Source organism: Sinocyclocheilus grahami, unplaced genomic scaffold, assembly GCF_001515645.1.
Source record: "Sinocyclocheilus grahami isolate Dianchi unplaced genomic scaffold, SAMN03320097.WGS_v1.1 scaffold356.1, whole genome shotgun sequence".
NCBI classification, from domain to species: domain Eukaryota; kingdom Metazoa; phylum Chordata; class Actinopteri; order Cypriniformes; family Cyprinidae; genus Sinocyclocheilus; species Sinocyclocheilus grahami.
This window is the reverse complement of record NW_015505535.1, coordinates 1,582,551-1,601,849: the sequence shown is the minus strand read 5'-3', so window position 1 is coordinate 1,601,849 and position 19,299 is coordinate 1,582,551. Positions and strand designations below refer to the sequence as shown.

Below are 19,299 nucleotides of genomic sequence, written 5' to 3'. Positions count from 1 at the left end.
AGATGAGAGCGAGAGAGAGATGTCCAGACAAAATCTGCAGTTTTTTCCACATTTTCTGGGCTGGAAAGAATTCAGCAGAATTGTTTTAAACATGACAAAATGTGTTAATTAGAGCTGACAGCAGTTATTGATGGCTGAAAGCATAATCAAATTATCTAAAATTCTGTAGAAATCAGTTTCTCACCCATTAACAATATTACTATGTATTCTCTTCTTGTGTTTATAAACTAGCATTGTGCAAGCATATCAGATTCATTATCTGAACGGAATTGGCGACCAAGATATAGCTCAGATGGTGTGAGATTGGCATGTGGTGCTGGGCCGGGCAAAAACAGAGCCACAAACCAGTGATGTGATGTGGTTCAGAGACAGCTGACACAGCAACGGTGACAGCTACATGCAGCTAAACCCATAAATAATGTTCTAAACAGACATGCCAGTAAGACACCTGCCAACAAAGAGAAAGGGGGGACAGTGTGTGTGTGTGTGTGTGTTTGTTTGTTTGTTTACAAGAGAGACTGCCAATTTATCAGAACATATTGAGCCGATAGGGTGCTTCACAGAAGAACTACGGGAGTTGATTCCAGGAAAATGGGACAAAATGAGCAGATCTGGACACAGGGGCACCAGAACCCCATCTTTGGCCACTCAACCAAACTTAAGCCAGTTAATATTAAAATATGCACCACTGCTGGCTCAGACGCAGGAAATAATTTTCTTGTATTTATGTAGAAAAAGCCAATACACATACAATACAATACATATTGTTTCAAAACAGCTTTACAGAAAATCATAATGTTATTGTTAATAGTATCTTAATAGCTTTAAGCATTATAGTTGCTTCAAGCAGATGAGAGCTAGACGATAATATAATTTGCAAGCAATCAAGCAGTTGAGATTTGCTTATTTTGCTGTACAGTATATTTCAGCCTACGCAAGTATACTGTATGTATGTTGGTAAAGTTGAACATGCTTATATATATCTAACTTTACATAAAGAGTTGGGCAATATTATAGTTACTTTATATATTGCTTTATGCAAATGTACTGTATGTATGCAGATCAAGATGGATAAAATATTGAAAGGTCACAAAAATATCTGATCAAATGTAAAACCTGAATGACATTGTATCTTAATGACAAAACAGTGCGGAACAAAACCAAATTAGTATTCATGAGCTCAGACTTTTCCATGTAGTGACATCATAACCCACTCGTCTTCAGCCCCACTGTATAGACATTAAATCAAAGAAAGATCAAAGACTCTAAAAAAGTAAAATGTGCACCTACATTTGACTGAAACAGATCAGAGTATTTGAGAGTATTTGCAAGTGACTGAGATAGTGGGCGTTTAGTAGAGCTGAATTATTTAGTTTAATAGTTTCTTAATGGAGGGAGGACTGGGACTGGAACTCAAAACGCCCACATGAGCACCATGGCTCAACATGCAGAAACTACTAGGCCAAAGCTATGACATTTATTTAACAGTTTAATCTGTCTGAGATACTCACAAGCCTTCTCTGCATCCATCGATGAGTGCCTGGAACAGAGGCTTGTTATGTGGGATGGTCTGCAGGATGTTGCCGTCACTGGTGACATAGCCGATGGCCCACTGTCCTAACCGCGTACAGCTCAGCCTGAAGATGTAGCTGAGGATGGACAGAGAGAAACCAACTGTAAAAAACCATAACGCATACCAAAACAGCTGACACATAACATTACTAAAAACAGCAAAGCACGAATGAGGTTATGTAAATGTAACACTTGTTTGCTTATCGTTTGCATGAAAGCAACAGGCTTGGGTCCATTATGTTAAAGAAAACATTTATTTGGGTAGAAACTGAAAACAATAGCCCATAAGTTTTGATATCATAACAGCAATTATGAAATAATCGAAGGCTACGGAAAACAAAGAAGAGAAAAACAGAACCATATGGAAGATATTTACGTCTGCATGCACCTTTACTAAGAGGAAAAGGAAACGAAAAGCACATTTTTGGAGTTAAGACGGCTCTTGGTTATGCAACTGCTGAACAACAAATTCATCCAGGATTAAGAGACTAGCTGGTACCAGACTGAACCTTTCCATTCAATATCCCACAGCATCAGGGTGGCACAGGCTGGCACTCAGGCCGGAAAAGGGGGGGGAACTGGCTGACAGAGGAATGGAAGGAGAACAGGTTGACATTTCTCAGCAGGAGGTGGAAAAGTCTTGCAGAATTTAATTTGCAATGATAAATGCTACTTCCTCATGTGATGTCAAAGACATAAATGTGCAAATGAGATGGATCAGACAAAGGTTAGAAATGCCAAAATAAGAGAATTCGATGAGGTAAATGCAACATTGCAACAAAAGTGACAGTTTGCCATGTTTGAGCCACTATTTTGAGAAATCAGACCGCAAACACTGATTCACCACGGGAAAAGGTCATGGCCTGATGTAAGGGATTGTTGCGGGATTTCTTGATCACATTAGAGTTATTTCTAATGCAGCTGCTAGGGATGAATGGAGCTCTCTGTGTTAAATGTGATTAATCCCATAATGCTCCACTGTGCTGCTTTCACACTGGACATGGCTCTTTTCTTGCACAGGGGGGAAAATTCATACAGTCTCGACACTAACTCTTGTTAACACTCTTTCAACTCAACTCTCTGCCAATTACTCCATCTCTCTGTCAGTCACTCTCTCTCCTCTCTATTTTGTTTAATATGAAAGCTGCTACAGTACCTTTCCTTTTATACTTTCGAAATGTACTATTAGCATCTTATTTGACAATTTTAATTTATAGGATAGGCAAATGCACTAACTACACAAACACGGAAACTGAAAAAAAAACTTCAAAGATTTTTTTAAATTGATTTGATATCTTTGAAATCTGACCATAGTTGAACCAAAACCCTCTGTCACAGGACAGATCATAGTCTAAGAGACTCCTTTTTATTCATAGGACAGATCATAATCTAAGAGACTCCTTTTTATTCATAATTAAATTTTGACAAAGATGCCCATGCTATTAAACTACACAAACACGGAAACTGAAAAAAAAACTTCAAAGATTTTTTTTAATTGATTTGATATCTTTGAAATCTGACCATAGTTGAACCAAAACCCTCTGTCACAGGACAGATCATAGTCTAAGAGACTCCTTTTTATTCATAGGACAGATCATAATCTAAGAGACTCCTTTTTATTCATAATTAAATTTTGACAAAGATGCCCATGCTATTAGAATGAATGGGGACTGAAGCTTTGAAGTGAAAAAAAGGTATGAAAAATTACCATTTAAATATAATTAAAGTGATCCATATGACTTACATTATAGGTCTTCTGAAGTCATATGATGCTTTGTGTGAGAAACAACTAAATTCAAGTCATTTTCACTGAAATGTTCTCCTCCAGTGAGCTGTTAACCACTGACGACATTACCAGATCATTGACTCCTGTGACCCAAAGAATCAGTTCAATTCATTAAACAATTATTTAGAATGGTTTTGTGAACTGGATCAAGCAATTCATTAAAAAAAACTGAGTGAAAAGAATGATTCAATCATGAATCGTATATTGAACTTTTGCTCATAAATTGGACATTAAATTTAATGAACTGAATAGGCTTGATCGATGAATAAATCATTCAGACAACTTTTGTCAACTGGATCGAGCAATTCATTGAAAAAACGGAGTCAAAAGATTTGTTAATGAATCACAAATTAACAAATCATCATAAAGCAATAAAGCAATTCATTAAACAAAAGTATGATTTGTTCCAGTATCAAACATTAAACTCATGAACTGATTCAGTTTGATTCATGAACTAGTTTTATGAACATCATCAAGCAATTCACCGGAAAAAAAAAAAAAAAAAAGAGTAAACAAAAAGATTTGTTCAAGAATCAAACATTGCAACTTCTCTCATGAACATGCCAAGAAAACAGAAATCAAGGATTACAGTGAATAATGACTTCAATTTCTGCATGTTCACCACACAATCCTATCATATGACTTCAGAAAACCAATTTTACCACATGACACTTTTTTGTTATTTTGGAGCTTAACAGCCCCAGTCCTCATTTACTTTCATGCAACAAGAGTATTCTTCAAAAACAGACTTCCAGCCATCAGTTTTTGTTTTCTGGGATAATTTAACATCCCACAGCAGGATATTCTGCACTGTGGCTCTGGGCAGACAGGTCCTGGTAGGCCGAGAGCGCAATATGGATGTCAAGAGAGAAGGAACTGGGAGATGATTGTCATGGAAAACAAGCCAAGTCACCAACACCCTCAGAGTCATCACACATAAGCAGATCATAAAAAGCTCCGAGCTGCTGTGACCACTGAGGCAGCGAGTGTGTGTTTCCGCACTAATGAGCCCTGCCTCTCACGTCACACTGCCCTGATATAAACATGAAAATGACATCCAGCGTGTCAAAAGCTCGATTTTGCCAGGTGATGGTTACGGGTAGAGGCTCAGCGTGAAACACATATAGTCCCCTTGGGTGCCGCCATGACCTTCTTGAACCGCACACACACAGCTGCTGCTTCTCTTCAGTAGATTGGAATTTGCATACAGTTCTGCTCGACCACCCACCATCCTCGACTTCCTTCTGTTTGTTCAGCCACATCTCTCCAACCCACATCAGCCCTTTAAATCGGCCCATCTTCCTGGTGAAAATCAAACAGTGGGAATCCATTCCCATAAAGTTTCTTATTTTATGGCCTCGTTATTATCTTGCTGTTGCGTTAAACGACTCTAACCAGTGTGTAATCGCGCCTGCCGTCTGGCTCTGGACCTCGAGTTGTTTTGGCGCAGATGCGATGCTGTTTCTCTAATCAGCTAATCCAAACAGACTGGATTTAACTACCTCTGTCTCCCTGCGGCACTGTCCGGCACCCTTAGCGCACTATCTAGGCTGCCAATGCAAAGGTCAGGGGTTCATTTCCAGGTTACACTAATCCTAGCTGCTAGACCAGTGCATGCTAAATGACAAACAAGAGCGCAAAAGAGCAGACAAAGAGCCTCCTGTAATAAGCTAACGTCTCTGCCTCGCCCACTTTCCCATGCAAGCGGGGTCGCCTGCCAGACTGGAGAAAAACAGCTGGCTGGCCAGGCGCACCACACAGCAGATGGTGCATCTATTAAAGCCACCCAGTTGTACACAGACTAGTCTGTACCTGCCAGGTTTGTTGATGTACTTCTGCAGACGTGCCTTCACTTCATCGTACGTCAGAAAGGCCATGTAGCCCGGGTGCGTGACTGCCAGGAAGTTCCAGTTCCTCAGGATTGAGCCCCACGGCTACAGGAAAGAGAAATAAATTCGAGAGAAAGGTGGTGGGTTTAGGAAGCACATAATCTTTTATTACTGCAAAGAGCTCAAACAACAGAAGTCAGACTGGAGTGCACCAGCATACAGTACACTGCATTTTTACCATTACTGACCTTTCAGAAGATTAAATTAACAAAGCTGTAACACACCAACTAAACTAAATACACAACTGTTCCTTGTAGTTGGATTTACAACCATCTACAAGCAATGAACACTTAAGTCGCAGATAAAAATGCATGATATAATTATAATTACATTAAGTGTTTTTGCACTATTTATTTTCTTAAAGAAACACAGCACTAATACATGTTTCAAACTAAACATTAAGCAAAAAAGTTTAAAATTACAAAATAATAAATGTGCTGCTTAAAATGTCGACAAAAGCACCTGTCACAGTTAAAAATGTACGAATGTTGCATAAAACTAAAATTTTAAAAAAAAAATTAAAAAATCTAACCATGTGCAATTTATTTTGAAGAAAATCCCAAACACACTTCAAACTAAATATTTAACAGATAGAAGCGTGTTTTAAATTACAAACTAATAAATGTGCCGTTTAAAATGTAGAAAACAAGTATTTGGATGCTTTCTGGTTGTCAAAGTTTCATTGGACATGGCTATAGTTAATGCACAATGGTATTAGGTAAGTGACTTCATCCATTAAAAATCAAAAGAAAATTTTACTGTAGTTCCAAGAAGAGATCGACCATAATTTCTTTGCAGATGCTGTTTGTTTTGCATTGTATTATCTAATGCAAGGTTTTTTCATTGTAAGAACTCCCAAATATGATGACCCGCTGCCTAAATTGAAAACACTTTTTTTTAATGTATAAAGACCTGTTTATACTGTGTGACAAAAATAAGTGATCATTTAAAGATATTTTATTAAAATTAAGCAAATTAAATAATTAGCTTTTATACTGTCACTGCATTAAAGCCAAATTAATAAAATATAATTGAGAAACACTTACTTTTTATTAAGTTAATTCCTAATGTTAGATAAAAAAAAATAAGAAAAAGTTTTTCAATTTAAATAATTTTATTTAAAATATTTACTTATTATGCACATAATATATTAAGTTAACACATTCTTTCTGATATCCCTAAAAACATATTTTATTACACATTTTCAGTAAACCTCCTAGTACCATTTAATGGCCCCTGGTCTGCTATTTGAAAAGCCTGACTTAATACAACGACAAGAGTGACTTAAAGGCCTGATACTTTTTGTGTCTTTGTACATTCTTAAATAAACTCATCTTGACATGTCAGAACTAAATGAAAAGCAGATGGGACTCTCGATACTGTGGGAGAAAAAAAAAAGTTTGTACTGTTTCCTCTTTCCCATACAAGCAATCCAGACTTAAGCAATTCCCAAAAATCTGCAGCAGGGCTACAAAGGGACAGAGTTTTGGATGTTCAAATGAGCAGGGTGTAGTTTTGTTGGCTTTGGCTATAAGGTAGCGGGGGTCATGTGTGGTGATTCAGCTGAGGAAGGTCACGATTAGAAGCACGGCATGAGATAAAAACTCCATATTGCTCACTGATTGACTCACACGCATAAACAAATCCACGCTAATGAAACGATGTGGGTCCTTCCGGCACATTTCTGGGAATTTCAGTATTTTTTTTTTGCACCAAAGACTTGAGTAGGTAGACAAAAAAGTGGGTGTTTTGCAGCCGATACGTAATAAGGCTTGTGCAAGAACAGGTTTGTAAGCGTGTGTGTGTTGTGGTTAAGGATGAGGTGTGTTTTTTTCACTAAGGGATTCCTCTGCGTAAAACAAACCTCCCACTCGACACTCACTCAGAGGTGATCCCCCAGTGTTCGCGCTATTTTCCATCGTGATGACTACAAAACATCGAGACGTTTTGATGTTTTCAATTTAAACATGTGGTTATCTGTGAGCCATCTATGTACAGGATTTCTCCTCAGAATGAGTAGATCGACCCACGCCGGGTGATCCTTCTGTATTGCTTTCGTTATTACGATTAGCTGCTTTTAGAAAGTAGTTGACATTTAAATGTTAGCTTGATATTAGCAGATCTAATGCGTGTTTGTCGTGTTGAGAATTCGAGAGAAACTCAAAGCTTGGATGGGGTTGTGGGAGGTGAGAGGTTTGGGGTTACCTGGAAAAGACGAGTAAAGATGTCAAACTCAAAGACGGAGATGTAGTCATTGCAGGTGAGGTCGATGGTGGATTTCAGAGCCATGGCCTCCAACCCGGAGCTGATGGAGTGCACGTCATGAAGGCACTGCCGGAACATTTTCCATGGCACTACTGTCCTGGAATCACACAAGCACACACAAATGCACACTGGGATTAGACTTGTGGAAATCCTTCTCGAAATACATCCAATAGCTATATTAGCTATATATAGGCTATAAACGTACTGAATCAGACATCAGATCCTTCAGTCACTGGCCTGTGAAAACACTGAAGTACTAGATATTTCTGAAGAAATATGTCAGGCCATTGCTATTTGCGATGTGGATGCTAGGGTGTTGGGAGTTTTGAGTAGTTGTTAGCATCTTGCTATGCGGATATTACAGTGTTCTGAGCGGTTAGCATCTTGCTATGCAGTTGTTAGGGTGATCTGAGCAGCTGTTTGTTGGTATGATTCATTCTGGGTGGTTGTTAGCATGTTGTTATGTGGTTGCTTGGATGTTCTGAGTGTTTGTTAGCGTTTTGCTATTTTGTTCTGAGCACATATATGTATACGCTAATGCCTTATTAGAGTCTGTCTATGGGTTGCTACATGTAAGCTGTCCGCTATATTGGAAAGGTCAAAGCTGATTTGTGATCAATCAAGAGCAAGTTAGGAAAATACCTCGGCTTTGACATCACGTTTCGATATGGTTTCGGTACAGCAGCGGAAAAAACTCAACATAAAATTATTTTAGTTTTCGTTTAGTTTTTTACTAAACAGTGGTTTGCAGTACAAATTGCTCTTTCTTTTGATTAAAAAATTCAATTATAATTAACATTTTCTTAGGAATAAAAATCTACCTCAGATCATGCTCTAAACTATAGGGAGCCCTTTTACATTACTATAAGGTTACAATTAACAACAGAGCCTAAACTTAAATTTAATTATTATTTATTTTTAAATATAATAATCAACTTAAAAAATGTATGCAAATGTGTAAATTGCACATGATGCAGTTTTTAAATTACCTTCCAAATGATAACATTTCCATTTGTTGTTGAAATATCTTCATTTACACAGTGGCTGTCATAACTTGTTTCATAACAGATTTATTTAAACATACATTAAATAATTAAGACATCACTAACAGGTAAAGTTAAATATAACGATTATATTGTCTAATATTATTAGCATTAAATAATGCTCTTCTCTAGGCTTTATTTCTCTAGCTAACTAACGAGCTGTGGACACTGATGACTCGCCTGAGGTAACGAGATGTTCATTCATGTTTATTTCACGTTAAAACTATTAGTAAAGAGAAAGGAATGATCACGCTCACTCGCGCTCCATGCTGCCAATTGAACTTAGGCGTTTATACAGCGATCTGTCACACCACATCAAAGAGCGTCAAAACAGGATTTATTGTTTGAATTTCCTGGAAAAAATTAACATCAAAAGTAACAAAATATAAAAATAGAAGTTTACAATGAAGTACCACTCATGCAGAGGTTAAAACAATGCTGTATTTTTTTTCAGTACACACGCGTACCGAACTGAAAGACCCGTATACCGCACATTTTCAGTACAAATACGTGTACCATTACACCATTAGTTACCATAGTTAAAAACCTGTAATATTGAGATAATACATCTACCGCACGCATTATGATAGACCTATAGAAAAAAATATTTGAATCTTTTTCTTTTCTAAGAATGGCTTAACTTGAAGTGCTGTAAAAAAAAAAAAAATTGGGAAAAAAATATTATTTTATTATTTTACTTTATGATATGTTGCCATACGGCAACAGCATACAATAGTGGATCTAACTTAGAATAAGTGTAAGCTTACTTATAATTAATATTTTTCAGAAATGTTGTTTGTGTTGATTCAATTGGTGCTATTATAAGCTTTAACAGAGTACTTACTTATAATTGACACCTTATACATACTTTCCAGCAACTTGTGCTTTTATTTATTCTATTCTTTTTTTGCTGAATAATGATTTATAATTGTCATTATAAATAATCCTTGAAAGATCACCTTTTTAATGTATGAAACTTCACAAAGCAGTTTTTCCATGTGCAGGAAGAGCAAGTTCTGACCTTTTCTTCTTTACCTTGCCATAGAATATGGCCGTGCTCACTGATGTAATGTTACCTGTATTCATATTTAATCAAAAGTAAAATTGCCATTTCAATTTGATTATATCCATAATACAAATGCCATTAACATACGACTAATCAACATTATTTCACTAGTATTAATGTTGTTATTGTTACAGCTTACCAAATTGCAGCTGACCTTGCTAGCTAGCTAAACTATTGTAATAATGTCATTCCACTATTGCACAGTGTTGCCGCTTGGCAACACATACATTTGAATGATTTACCAAAAACAAATTTTATAAAAACTTTTTTGAGAGGTGAATGTCACCATAACAGTGATGTTTTAGATTTTTTTTTAGAAGTGACACGGACTGGTCCTTGTTTGTTACTGACGTTTTAATTTGCTTTCAGCAACTACCGACAAGAGACGGCAGTCTGTCAGAAATCTCGCCACAGAAAAAAAACTGCATGTCATGTGACTTAATCAAAGCACATCATTGGCTAAACTAAGGTCTTCTATTTCCAACAAAAAAAATAGAATGTTCTCTTAAAGAGACAGTGGCAAGGAAATTAACACAAAGAGTATGTTGCCATATGGCTACACCATGCGGTGGAGGGTTAAATACAGACAACAACATATTCTCACCTGGGAAATTTTCTCCCATTTCTTCAATTCAGTGGTTTTTACAACCAGAGGCTAAGCAAGGTTGTGGCATCTTTGAAAACTCAATGATTTTTACAATTAGTGATGACATGTTGACCAACCGTTTCAAGATGGCGGACACAGTGTGTCTGGAGTGGTCAAATGTGGCATCTACCTATACATATCTATGATTCCGAGTTGTTGTAAACATGTTGCTGTGCGGTTGCTAGAATGTTGCTAGAGTGATTGGTAACGTGTTGCTTGGTCACTCAGACTTGTAAAAGCTGCATGTGCAAGTCTCACAAATTTAAGAACATTCACTCTATAAAAACAACACAGTTTCCAGAATGACTAAGAACGCAAGCTCTTACTGTATCTCTTACTCTTTATGACTGTAAACTCTTATTCAGGTACTGTAAAAATGTCATACATATTCCTCTGGTGGTCTATGACTGCCACAAAATGGAGGTTGAGGTAAATAGCAGAGCATGTGGAGAAAAGTGCCACCCACGCTCAGCTACAACTTCTCTAAAGAACAGTTTCATAAACACTGACCATCACAAATTGACCAATAAACACTTTCAGACACAAACACACACTTGGAAGGAGAAAAAGACAATAGGAGAGCTTCTTAAATGCCTGTTCTCTTTTCTTGGTTAACAATCTTCAGTTCAGGGTAATGGCACGTCGAGCAGTCATTTCGTTCCTTCAGGTGAGACAAGAAGAGAGACTTGTCACACTAACAACAGAGGATCTACTGCTCTTCATTCTGACAATCTGACAGTGTCAGCCACCCTGAGGGCATTACCCATCAATCCTGTGACTTCTGTTGGCTGATTTCCTTAGAAAGCTTTGGACCAAAACCAGAAACATTCTGGTTTCGTAAGTAGCCAGAGTCTTTTGGGAAGTAGAAACTGTTGTGGATTAAAACACAAAAATAAATACAGCGATACTGGATGAGGATCAGAGCCTGTTAATCAGGACAGTAAAGAGAAGAAGTGAGTCATCTGGATGTCAGAAACAATGGCATGGATGATCCACACAGAATCAGTCAGAGCAGCAGGTTAATGAGGAAACATCAGCTTTGCTATTTCCTATTAGAAAGGGCAGTGGCCTGTTGGTTAAGTTTAAACACGTGGCGAAACCTTTCTTACACAGACGTTTAACCAATTATCTAAATGATGACTTCCTTTTGACTTCTATTGCACTTGGATAAAACGCAATAATATGACCAATAAAAATACATATTTATTTGTTGTCTCGGGCCATCTCTTATGGAGGTTTAGAAGCAAACATTATTAGATATTAAATATCTTATTTATTACTCTAAATGTTAAAAAAAATCTGATTTTAAAAAAGAAATAAATTATTTTATTTAGAAAGGATTAATTATTTAAAATTAATATACAATTTTTTATTAATTTTAAAAAAAATCCTAAAAAATGTATCACAGTTTCTACAAAAAATATTAAGATAGAAGATAGAAAACATTAATAATAGGAAATGTTTCCTAAGTGCCAAATCAGAATATTAGAATAATTTCTGAAGGATCATGTGACACTGAAGACTGGAGTAATGATGCTGAAAATTCAACTTTGCCATTACAGGAGTAAATTACAATTGAAAACATATTCAAATAGAAAACAGTTATTTTAAACTATAATAATAGCTATATTTCAAAATATGGTTTATATATATATATATATATATATATATAATGCAGCCATGGTGAGTATAAAAGACAAAAATCTTTTTTTTTTAAATCTGACCAACATTTTAAAGGTGCTGTTCAGTGTTTTCCATGTTAAAATTGACTAGGTTTAACATGCAGGCTAGAGGCAATTATAAGTCATTTGTAGGTTGATTTCCCTAAGCTTTATCATCTCAGCCATTCAAACTCATTTCCATCATGTCATGAGTTCTGTGCATTATGCATCTTCAGCATGATTACACTGCAGTTCAGCATAGAATTTACCACTTTTTTCCAGAACAAAATTGTGTTTTGCATATGTATTAATCAGCAACCACAGCGAAACAGCACAAAAGTGCTGATGCATCACCAAGAATAAGGAAACTCGCTCTAGCCTCTGATAAACTTCCAAACTGTCGGTCGATGCCGTAAAGAAAACAATGAATCAATCTGGTGAGTTTACTGAGAGGTAGAGAAATAAATGGCTCATAAATACCATACACATCCATATTTTTTCTCCTTATACTGTCTACTTGTAGCTGGACGGGAGAGCTGAGCTTGGTTCTGTGATGGACAGATGAAAAAAGACAAGATCTAGTTTAATTACATTCATTAGAATAGCTGACCTCTTAATTAAGGAAGACTTTTTAATGGGCTGAGGGCATCTCTCAGTGGACAACACAATGGGAAGCTCATTAAGGACCCTGTCCTTGCCAATTACTGAAGCAGGACAGGTAGAGACACTCACATAATACCATCATGCTAATAAATAAATGAACGAAGGGGTGGAGAGTCAGAGCGAGGCAGGTCATGAGGCAGGAGACAGATTTACGCATCTATTCAAACAGGCTCCAAAAAGTCATGTTGTGCTTTAAGAGAAACAAATTGGGTAAAATTTAGAGTCTGAGTGCTTGCTCTGGGGCGATTCGGTTGTGTGATAATACCCTGTGCTATCAGAAGAAAATCAGCGAGTGCATTATTTTAATTCACTAAACAGCTGCCGCCGAGTGAGACAGAAAACAGGCAGCTTAGCCGGTGGCCTTCAGTGTTGCCACTGGAAACGGTGTTCCTATTGGCCCTTGGCCACTTACTGCATTTAAACGAGAGTTTAAAACTGATTTTTTACAGAGTCTCAGCAGACAGAAGGGAGTTTAATAAGGAAAATTAGCTTGAAAACAAATCTCTTCTCAACCCGTCAGTCAGCGAAACAGCGGGGCATTAATATGAACTGATAATGAGGAAACGGTGAGCAAGACTTCCTGCTGCTACTGCAGAGGAACATATAGATCTTATTTTTCCCTCATTATATCATCTGCATATCAAATACTGCACGCCTAATGCATCTGTGTATGGGCGGGGTTAGTCTGCACATCATAGTCTATGCTAAATCTTTCTGAGGACTGAGAGTTGAAACTGATCTGAGAACAGTGTTCAGATGAGAGAGGGGGAGGTGACTTCACATTTATTCCATTCTCTGGTTACTCTGAGTAAAAGCATTATATTCCATTATCAAGAGACCCACAGAGAGAGAGAGAGAGAGAGAGAGAGAGAGAGAGAGAGAAAACTTATAAGGTCTGATATTATCTTTCGAGTCTCAGAGCAATCCGACCTGCTAGATGAATTACTGCAGTGACAACAGTCTTGTTTTCACAAAGAACGTTTATAGAATCTTTCCAAAGAGGTCTAGAAATATATATATACACAGTGGGGTCCAAAAGTCTGAGTTTACTAGTAAAAATGCATCTTATTTTTTGCATTTTCTTACCTCAAAAGACATGATGCAAAGTTTTTTTGTTTTGTCTAATAATTTATTCAAAACGACATTAAATATGCAATTCATACATTCAATGAATTCACAAAGAATTCTATGATGAGCATTTATTTTTTCAAAAATGTAGTGTAATGCAACTATCCTGATATCATAATGAAGAAAAAGAAGCCTCATTAAAATAATAAAGTTCTTGAAAAGAAAATGTTTATGATATTCTTAGAAAGAAATCTACATTACTGCTCAGTTTTTGAGTTCAGTAAGACTTTCTAATGCTTCTGAAAGAAGTCTCTTATTCTCACCAACACTCTTAAAAATAAAGGTGCTTCAAAAGGTTCTTCAAGCGATGCCATAGAAGAACCATTTTTGGGTCCACAAAGAACCATTCAGTCAAAGGTTCTTTAAAGAACCATCTCTTTCTTACCTTTTTATAATCTGAAGAACCTTCTTTCGCCACAAAGAACCTTTTGTGAAACAGAAAGGTTCTTCAGATGTTAAAGGTTCTTTATGGAACCATTTTAAAAAAGGTTCTTCTATGGCATCGTAAAGCACCTTTATTTTTAAGAGTGAAGGCTGCATTTACTTGATCAAAAATACAATAAAAACACTAATATTGTGAAAAATTATTAGTACTTAAAATAACTGTTCTATTTTATTATATTTTAAAATTGTATTTATTCCTATAATGGCAAAGCAGCCAAAACTACTGTACTTTACTGCTTATTAATATTTGAAAAAACTGTCTAACAAATCAAACCCACTGGGGCATTTAAATTGTTCTAAACTATATTTTTCTTAAACAGTCTTATTTGTCACTGAACATTAACAGAAACTACTTCATTAGAAATTTTATTTTCAAGACTGTATTTCATCAAGATAACTGAACTTTACCGGTTTGCGCAAAACTCAGAAACAAGGACATCTGGCCAAATTCCAATGATCAATGTCACACATTTACTTGTTTTATCAGTGACCTAGAAATCAGAAATACATCTTTTTCCTTACAACTTTTCAAAATTCTCAAATCCAGACAACCCGACCAGACTGTACATGTTAAACGAGTTAATTTATCTTGTCTCAGTACACAAAACATGCACAGACATGCATATATAGGTTCGCTGAGCAGCTAACTCTGCAGGCTACAGATTTGAGCTCTAGTGCTCACAGGATTGATGGCATAAGGATGCTGAGCTTTCTATTTCCACACAGCGCAAGAGAACCAGAGATAGAAGAGCTGAAGGAAGGCCGCACTGCTTCTCGTATCAATGACTCATGCACACTTCCTCTGTACAGAGCGGGAAGTAGACCTTTATAATAATCTATAATATATCAGAGCGGTAACTAGATACACACTAGAGACTGCGCTGGTCTTTTCCCGTCTCTCAATCTCTCTTTCTCTCTCCCCTTCTCTTGCTCTTCCTCTCTAGGATAGCCGATCACACCTGCCCCATTATGAGGCCTTTCTGTCCCTAGCACGGACTGTGTATCCATGCACACATTCACACTTTCTTTAACCCTGTGATTATGAACTGGATTAAACAGAAGATCAAATATTCAGCATCTACAGAGATTGCAAATGAATTAAACATTGCAATCTGCAACGGACGACACCTTTTAAAGATCTGGAGAGTGCTGTGCTTGGAATGGAAATCAGCTTAATTCCACAGTATTACTTATTTTTTTCTTGCTTCAGGAGAAGCAATTAAAATAACCTTACAATCCAAGAATAACTCCCCAAACAAACTCATATAATCAAAATTAAAGTCTCTTACAGCAAGAACGTTCACAGCAACATACTAGAGATTTGCAAAACTATATATTAGACATAATAGACTCGGGGGGGGGGGGGGAAAAGGAATAGAATGAAAGATGCACAGCCCCTGCACTAAAAATATCATGACTATTTTAGTTAAATACCAATGTTCTAAGGCATGCAATTATTTTCAGGGAAAGGCACAGCTAAAATAGTTCCAGACAGGTCTTGACCGCATTACATGTTCATATCACTTCGCCAAATGATTTCCATTATTTGAAAGGTCTTACAAAAGCAAAAGAACCAAAACTCACAAATGACAGCAAATGACCAAGCAAATAAATATGGTAAACAATAAAAATGACAAATGATTACCACGTTTTGGCCACAAAATTACTCAGGTAATTCACACACGTTTAATCTCTCTCTCTAATAACTGCATTAGTCTGCTATCAACAGCTCAGCCTCCATTACTAGCTCTAAAATGACGTTCTGGAATTAGCAACAGAGGCGTGGGATGAGATGCGTAAGAAATTAGTCCTACACACCAGAGCGTTTTAACGACAAAAACCTGATGAATATCTTGAAATACAACATCTGAAAAATCTCTTGAGGGGTGATAACCATAGTTTAAGTGGAATAACTGACTCCGGTCCATTGAATTATTAGAAAATAATGTACACCTGAGGTGTAACGGCCACTCCACTTTTCACATCACTTTCTAATGTGTGGGTGTGCATTATTTTCTAATAATTCAATGGACCTGAGTCAGTTATTCCTTACATATATATTATATTACATACATATTATATCATATTACATTTATATTATATCTAGATAATTTAATACAAATGTTCTTAACATTTTGATGCCAGCTATATATTTTCAATAACACTTTAGATTAGGGAACACTATTCTCTATTAACTAGTTACTTATTAGTATGCTTATTACTAGCATATTGGCTGTTTATTAGTAGTATAATGCTATGGCATTTTTGTGTCAAAAAAAATTAGAATTTCGAAAATTCGTAGAATTTAAAATAAAAATCCACATTTGAATGCAAAAACGCTGCATTCGAATTTTAGGTGTGCGTCAGGCAGCCTTATCAGTGGCAGACAAGATTTTAATGCTTTTTTTTTTTTATTTAGTTCTTTTTTAGTTTTAGAGAAGATCTCGTTTACGGCAAAACTGAAATAAAGCCATTCACACAGAATGCAGAGGGACATCTATCACCGTTGCACTCATGTCTAGCAGAAGAGAGCGGCATGTTTAGAAAGCCATGTAAAATAAATGCAAGTTCAACTTTTTAAAAACATGTCTCGAGACTTTATGCCGATTTTTTTCCCCATCCCACTGCATCTCATGTTTTTAAATAGAAAAAGTATCAGTCCTTTGTATTAAACTATACATACATACATGATGCGTTTTTTTTTCTAATTGTTTAAGAAACTTAATTAAATTATATATGGTTTATAAACATTATTTTAAACATTATGCACATTTTTCAAAGATAGTCGTGTTATTTTATTGCTTTGAATAAACGTGCATTAGTAATATTTTGCTTGATGCGCCCTCTTGTGGCCTCAGGAGAGAAGCCAAAAGCTTTTTTTCTAAAATTATGCCTTTTAAATTCTAATTTAATTCGAATATTGATAATATTTAAGTACAAAATTCGAATTTAGTTTTTCAGCCATTTTGACTGCCCTAGCACAAATTAATGCCTTGTATTGTATGACCATATTCTAGATCCCTTAAAGGGTTAGTTCACCCAAAATTGCGTTGTTTACATGAACCGGAAGCCAGTGCATGTGTTGTGATATTCTCTCCACAATGGCGGCTCATGCTGCAGACAGGATGAGGAGGAGAAGAATTGTTGAATAAAGTCCTTACTTTCGTTTTCTTTGTGCACAAAAAGTATTATCGTAGCTTCGTAAAATTACGGCTGAACCATTGATGTAACATGGACTATTTCACCGATGTCCTTGCTACGTTTCTGGACCTGGAAACATTGCAGTTGCGTTGCTGTCTATGGAGGGTCAGAAAGCGCTCGGATTTAATCAAAAATATCTTAATTTGTGTTCCAACGATGAACAAAGGTCTTACATGTTTGGAACGACTTGAGGGTGAGTAATTAATGACAGAATTTTCGATTTTGGATGAATTAACCCTTTAACCCGACTCAATATCTAAATATAACTACTACGACAACTATCTTACGATCAATACGCAGTAAGTAAGAGTTTACCATGGGAAAACACTTAATTAATAGTGAATATGTGTTACTTAATCTAAGGTGTTGCCAAATTTGCTTTTATCTGTAGAAAAAAAACATTTTAAAAATGCATAAAATATTTTCTGGAAAAATTAGTCTGTTTTATTAAGTATTAATTTGTTAGAGCACTGTTAAAACTACATAACACAACACACAAAGCTAAGTCTGTAAACAGAATGAATTGAAAAGTTTCAATAATGCAGAATAAAACTATAATAATGTCAAATTCTGGGATTTTTCTGTAATTCTGTAATTTACTTTCCATTTTATTAATGCTTTTATTTATTAGCATTTTCTCTTTCATGGACCACCTAGCATACCCTGGGGTACCCGGATCCCTGAACTAGCCAAACTTACTAATAGACTAGCATGAACTGTCACAGCATTATCTCTTTCTGTATCTATATTTATAACTGAAACTCTTCACAGCAAACAAGCCCAGGCTGGTCAAGCTGTCTGAGATACCTCATATTCCAGCATTAAGAGGCAAAAAAAGCTTAATGCTCTTAATTAGCCTGAAAAAAAAATCAACTAACCAGTGACCTTCACCTCTCAAATGCTGACTAGAGCAGTTAGGAAAGCCATCAGCATGTCTGGTTTAGTGTGCAGATGTATGCTAAATCACAGGCCTGACTCAAGAGCAGCACTCCAGCACATGACCAGACAGTTCACCCCACTTATTCGCTGCTAGATGGAGGAGAGAAAAGGCATTTCTCCATGACAAAGAGCTTTAACTGATTGGAGCTGTAATGAAAACTGGAAAGATCAGATCTGATTTGGCACATGCATCTTGAAATGAGAAGAAAACTTACTTGTCACCAAAAGACCTTCTCCAAAAATCGGCGGCATCTGCCTTAGTAATGCGGAATGTGTCTCCTTGGAACTGTCCACCTGGAAAGATGGCTTTGATCTCGGCCAACATGTGACTGAAGATCAGTGAGAGCTTGGTGAGGTTCCGCCTGCAAGAGAACGAGACGAACAAAGGCAAAAGCACAGGGTCAGTACATTAAACAGACAGGAAATCAGCAGTCAGTGTAAGTATACACACACAGAGAGAAAAGTGAATTCTCAAGCATTCTCTATTGGGCGAGTTTCTTGTTCTTGAGCTTGTCTGGAAGTTAATGTGCCATTCAAACAGCATGAGGATACAGTGAAATCTGATGCACGCAGTCTGAAGGGCATGTCGGACCCACACCAGAAAACAAAAGCTCGCTGGGCTTCGGCCAACACAACAGAGATGATCTGCTCCTGTTGCAGATGAACACTGCAAGAAGATGATGACCGATTGTCTACAGAGGTGTAGTGTTGCAAAATATATTTCTAAAATACTTCTATTATTATACAAAATCAATTATTTGACTATACAATTAATTTGCAAATCAGACATTATTAGCATGACCTACCATCCCGTAAAGCATTGCAACTGATGTAATAAAAAATGCGGAAGATGATCATTATTATTATAATTTAATAAATGTATAATAAAATACATACAATAAAATACATAATAAATAAATACATATTACTTTATTATTATTGAAGTATGTAATACTTAATACATAATATTTTGAATATAACATACACATATATATA

General features: G+C 36.3%; 1 protein-coding gene across 1 annotated transcript in view; it reads right to left on the bottom strand.

The window, feature by feature from the left end:
* The window catches only part of LOC107548831 (E3 ubiquitin-protein ligase CBL-B-like), a 76,857-nt gene that overhangs the window by 16,837 nt on the left and 40,721 nt on the right, over window positions 1-19,299 (bottom strand). Inside the window, exons 3-6 of the mRNA XM_016229653.1 lie at window positions 18,519-18,665; window positions 7,453-7,609; window positions 5,171-5,292; window positions 1,512-1,649 (exon numbers count right to left, since the gene is read on the bottom strand). Coding sequence (XP_016085139.1) covers window positions 1,512-1,649; window positions 5,171-5,292; window positions 7,453-7,609; window positions 18,519-18,665 — 564 coding nt within the window. The remainder of the gene's footprint in view (window positions 1-1,511; window positions 1,650-5,170; window positions 5,293-7,452; window positions 7,610-18,518; window positions 18,666-19,299) is intronic.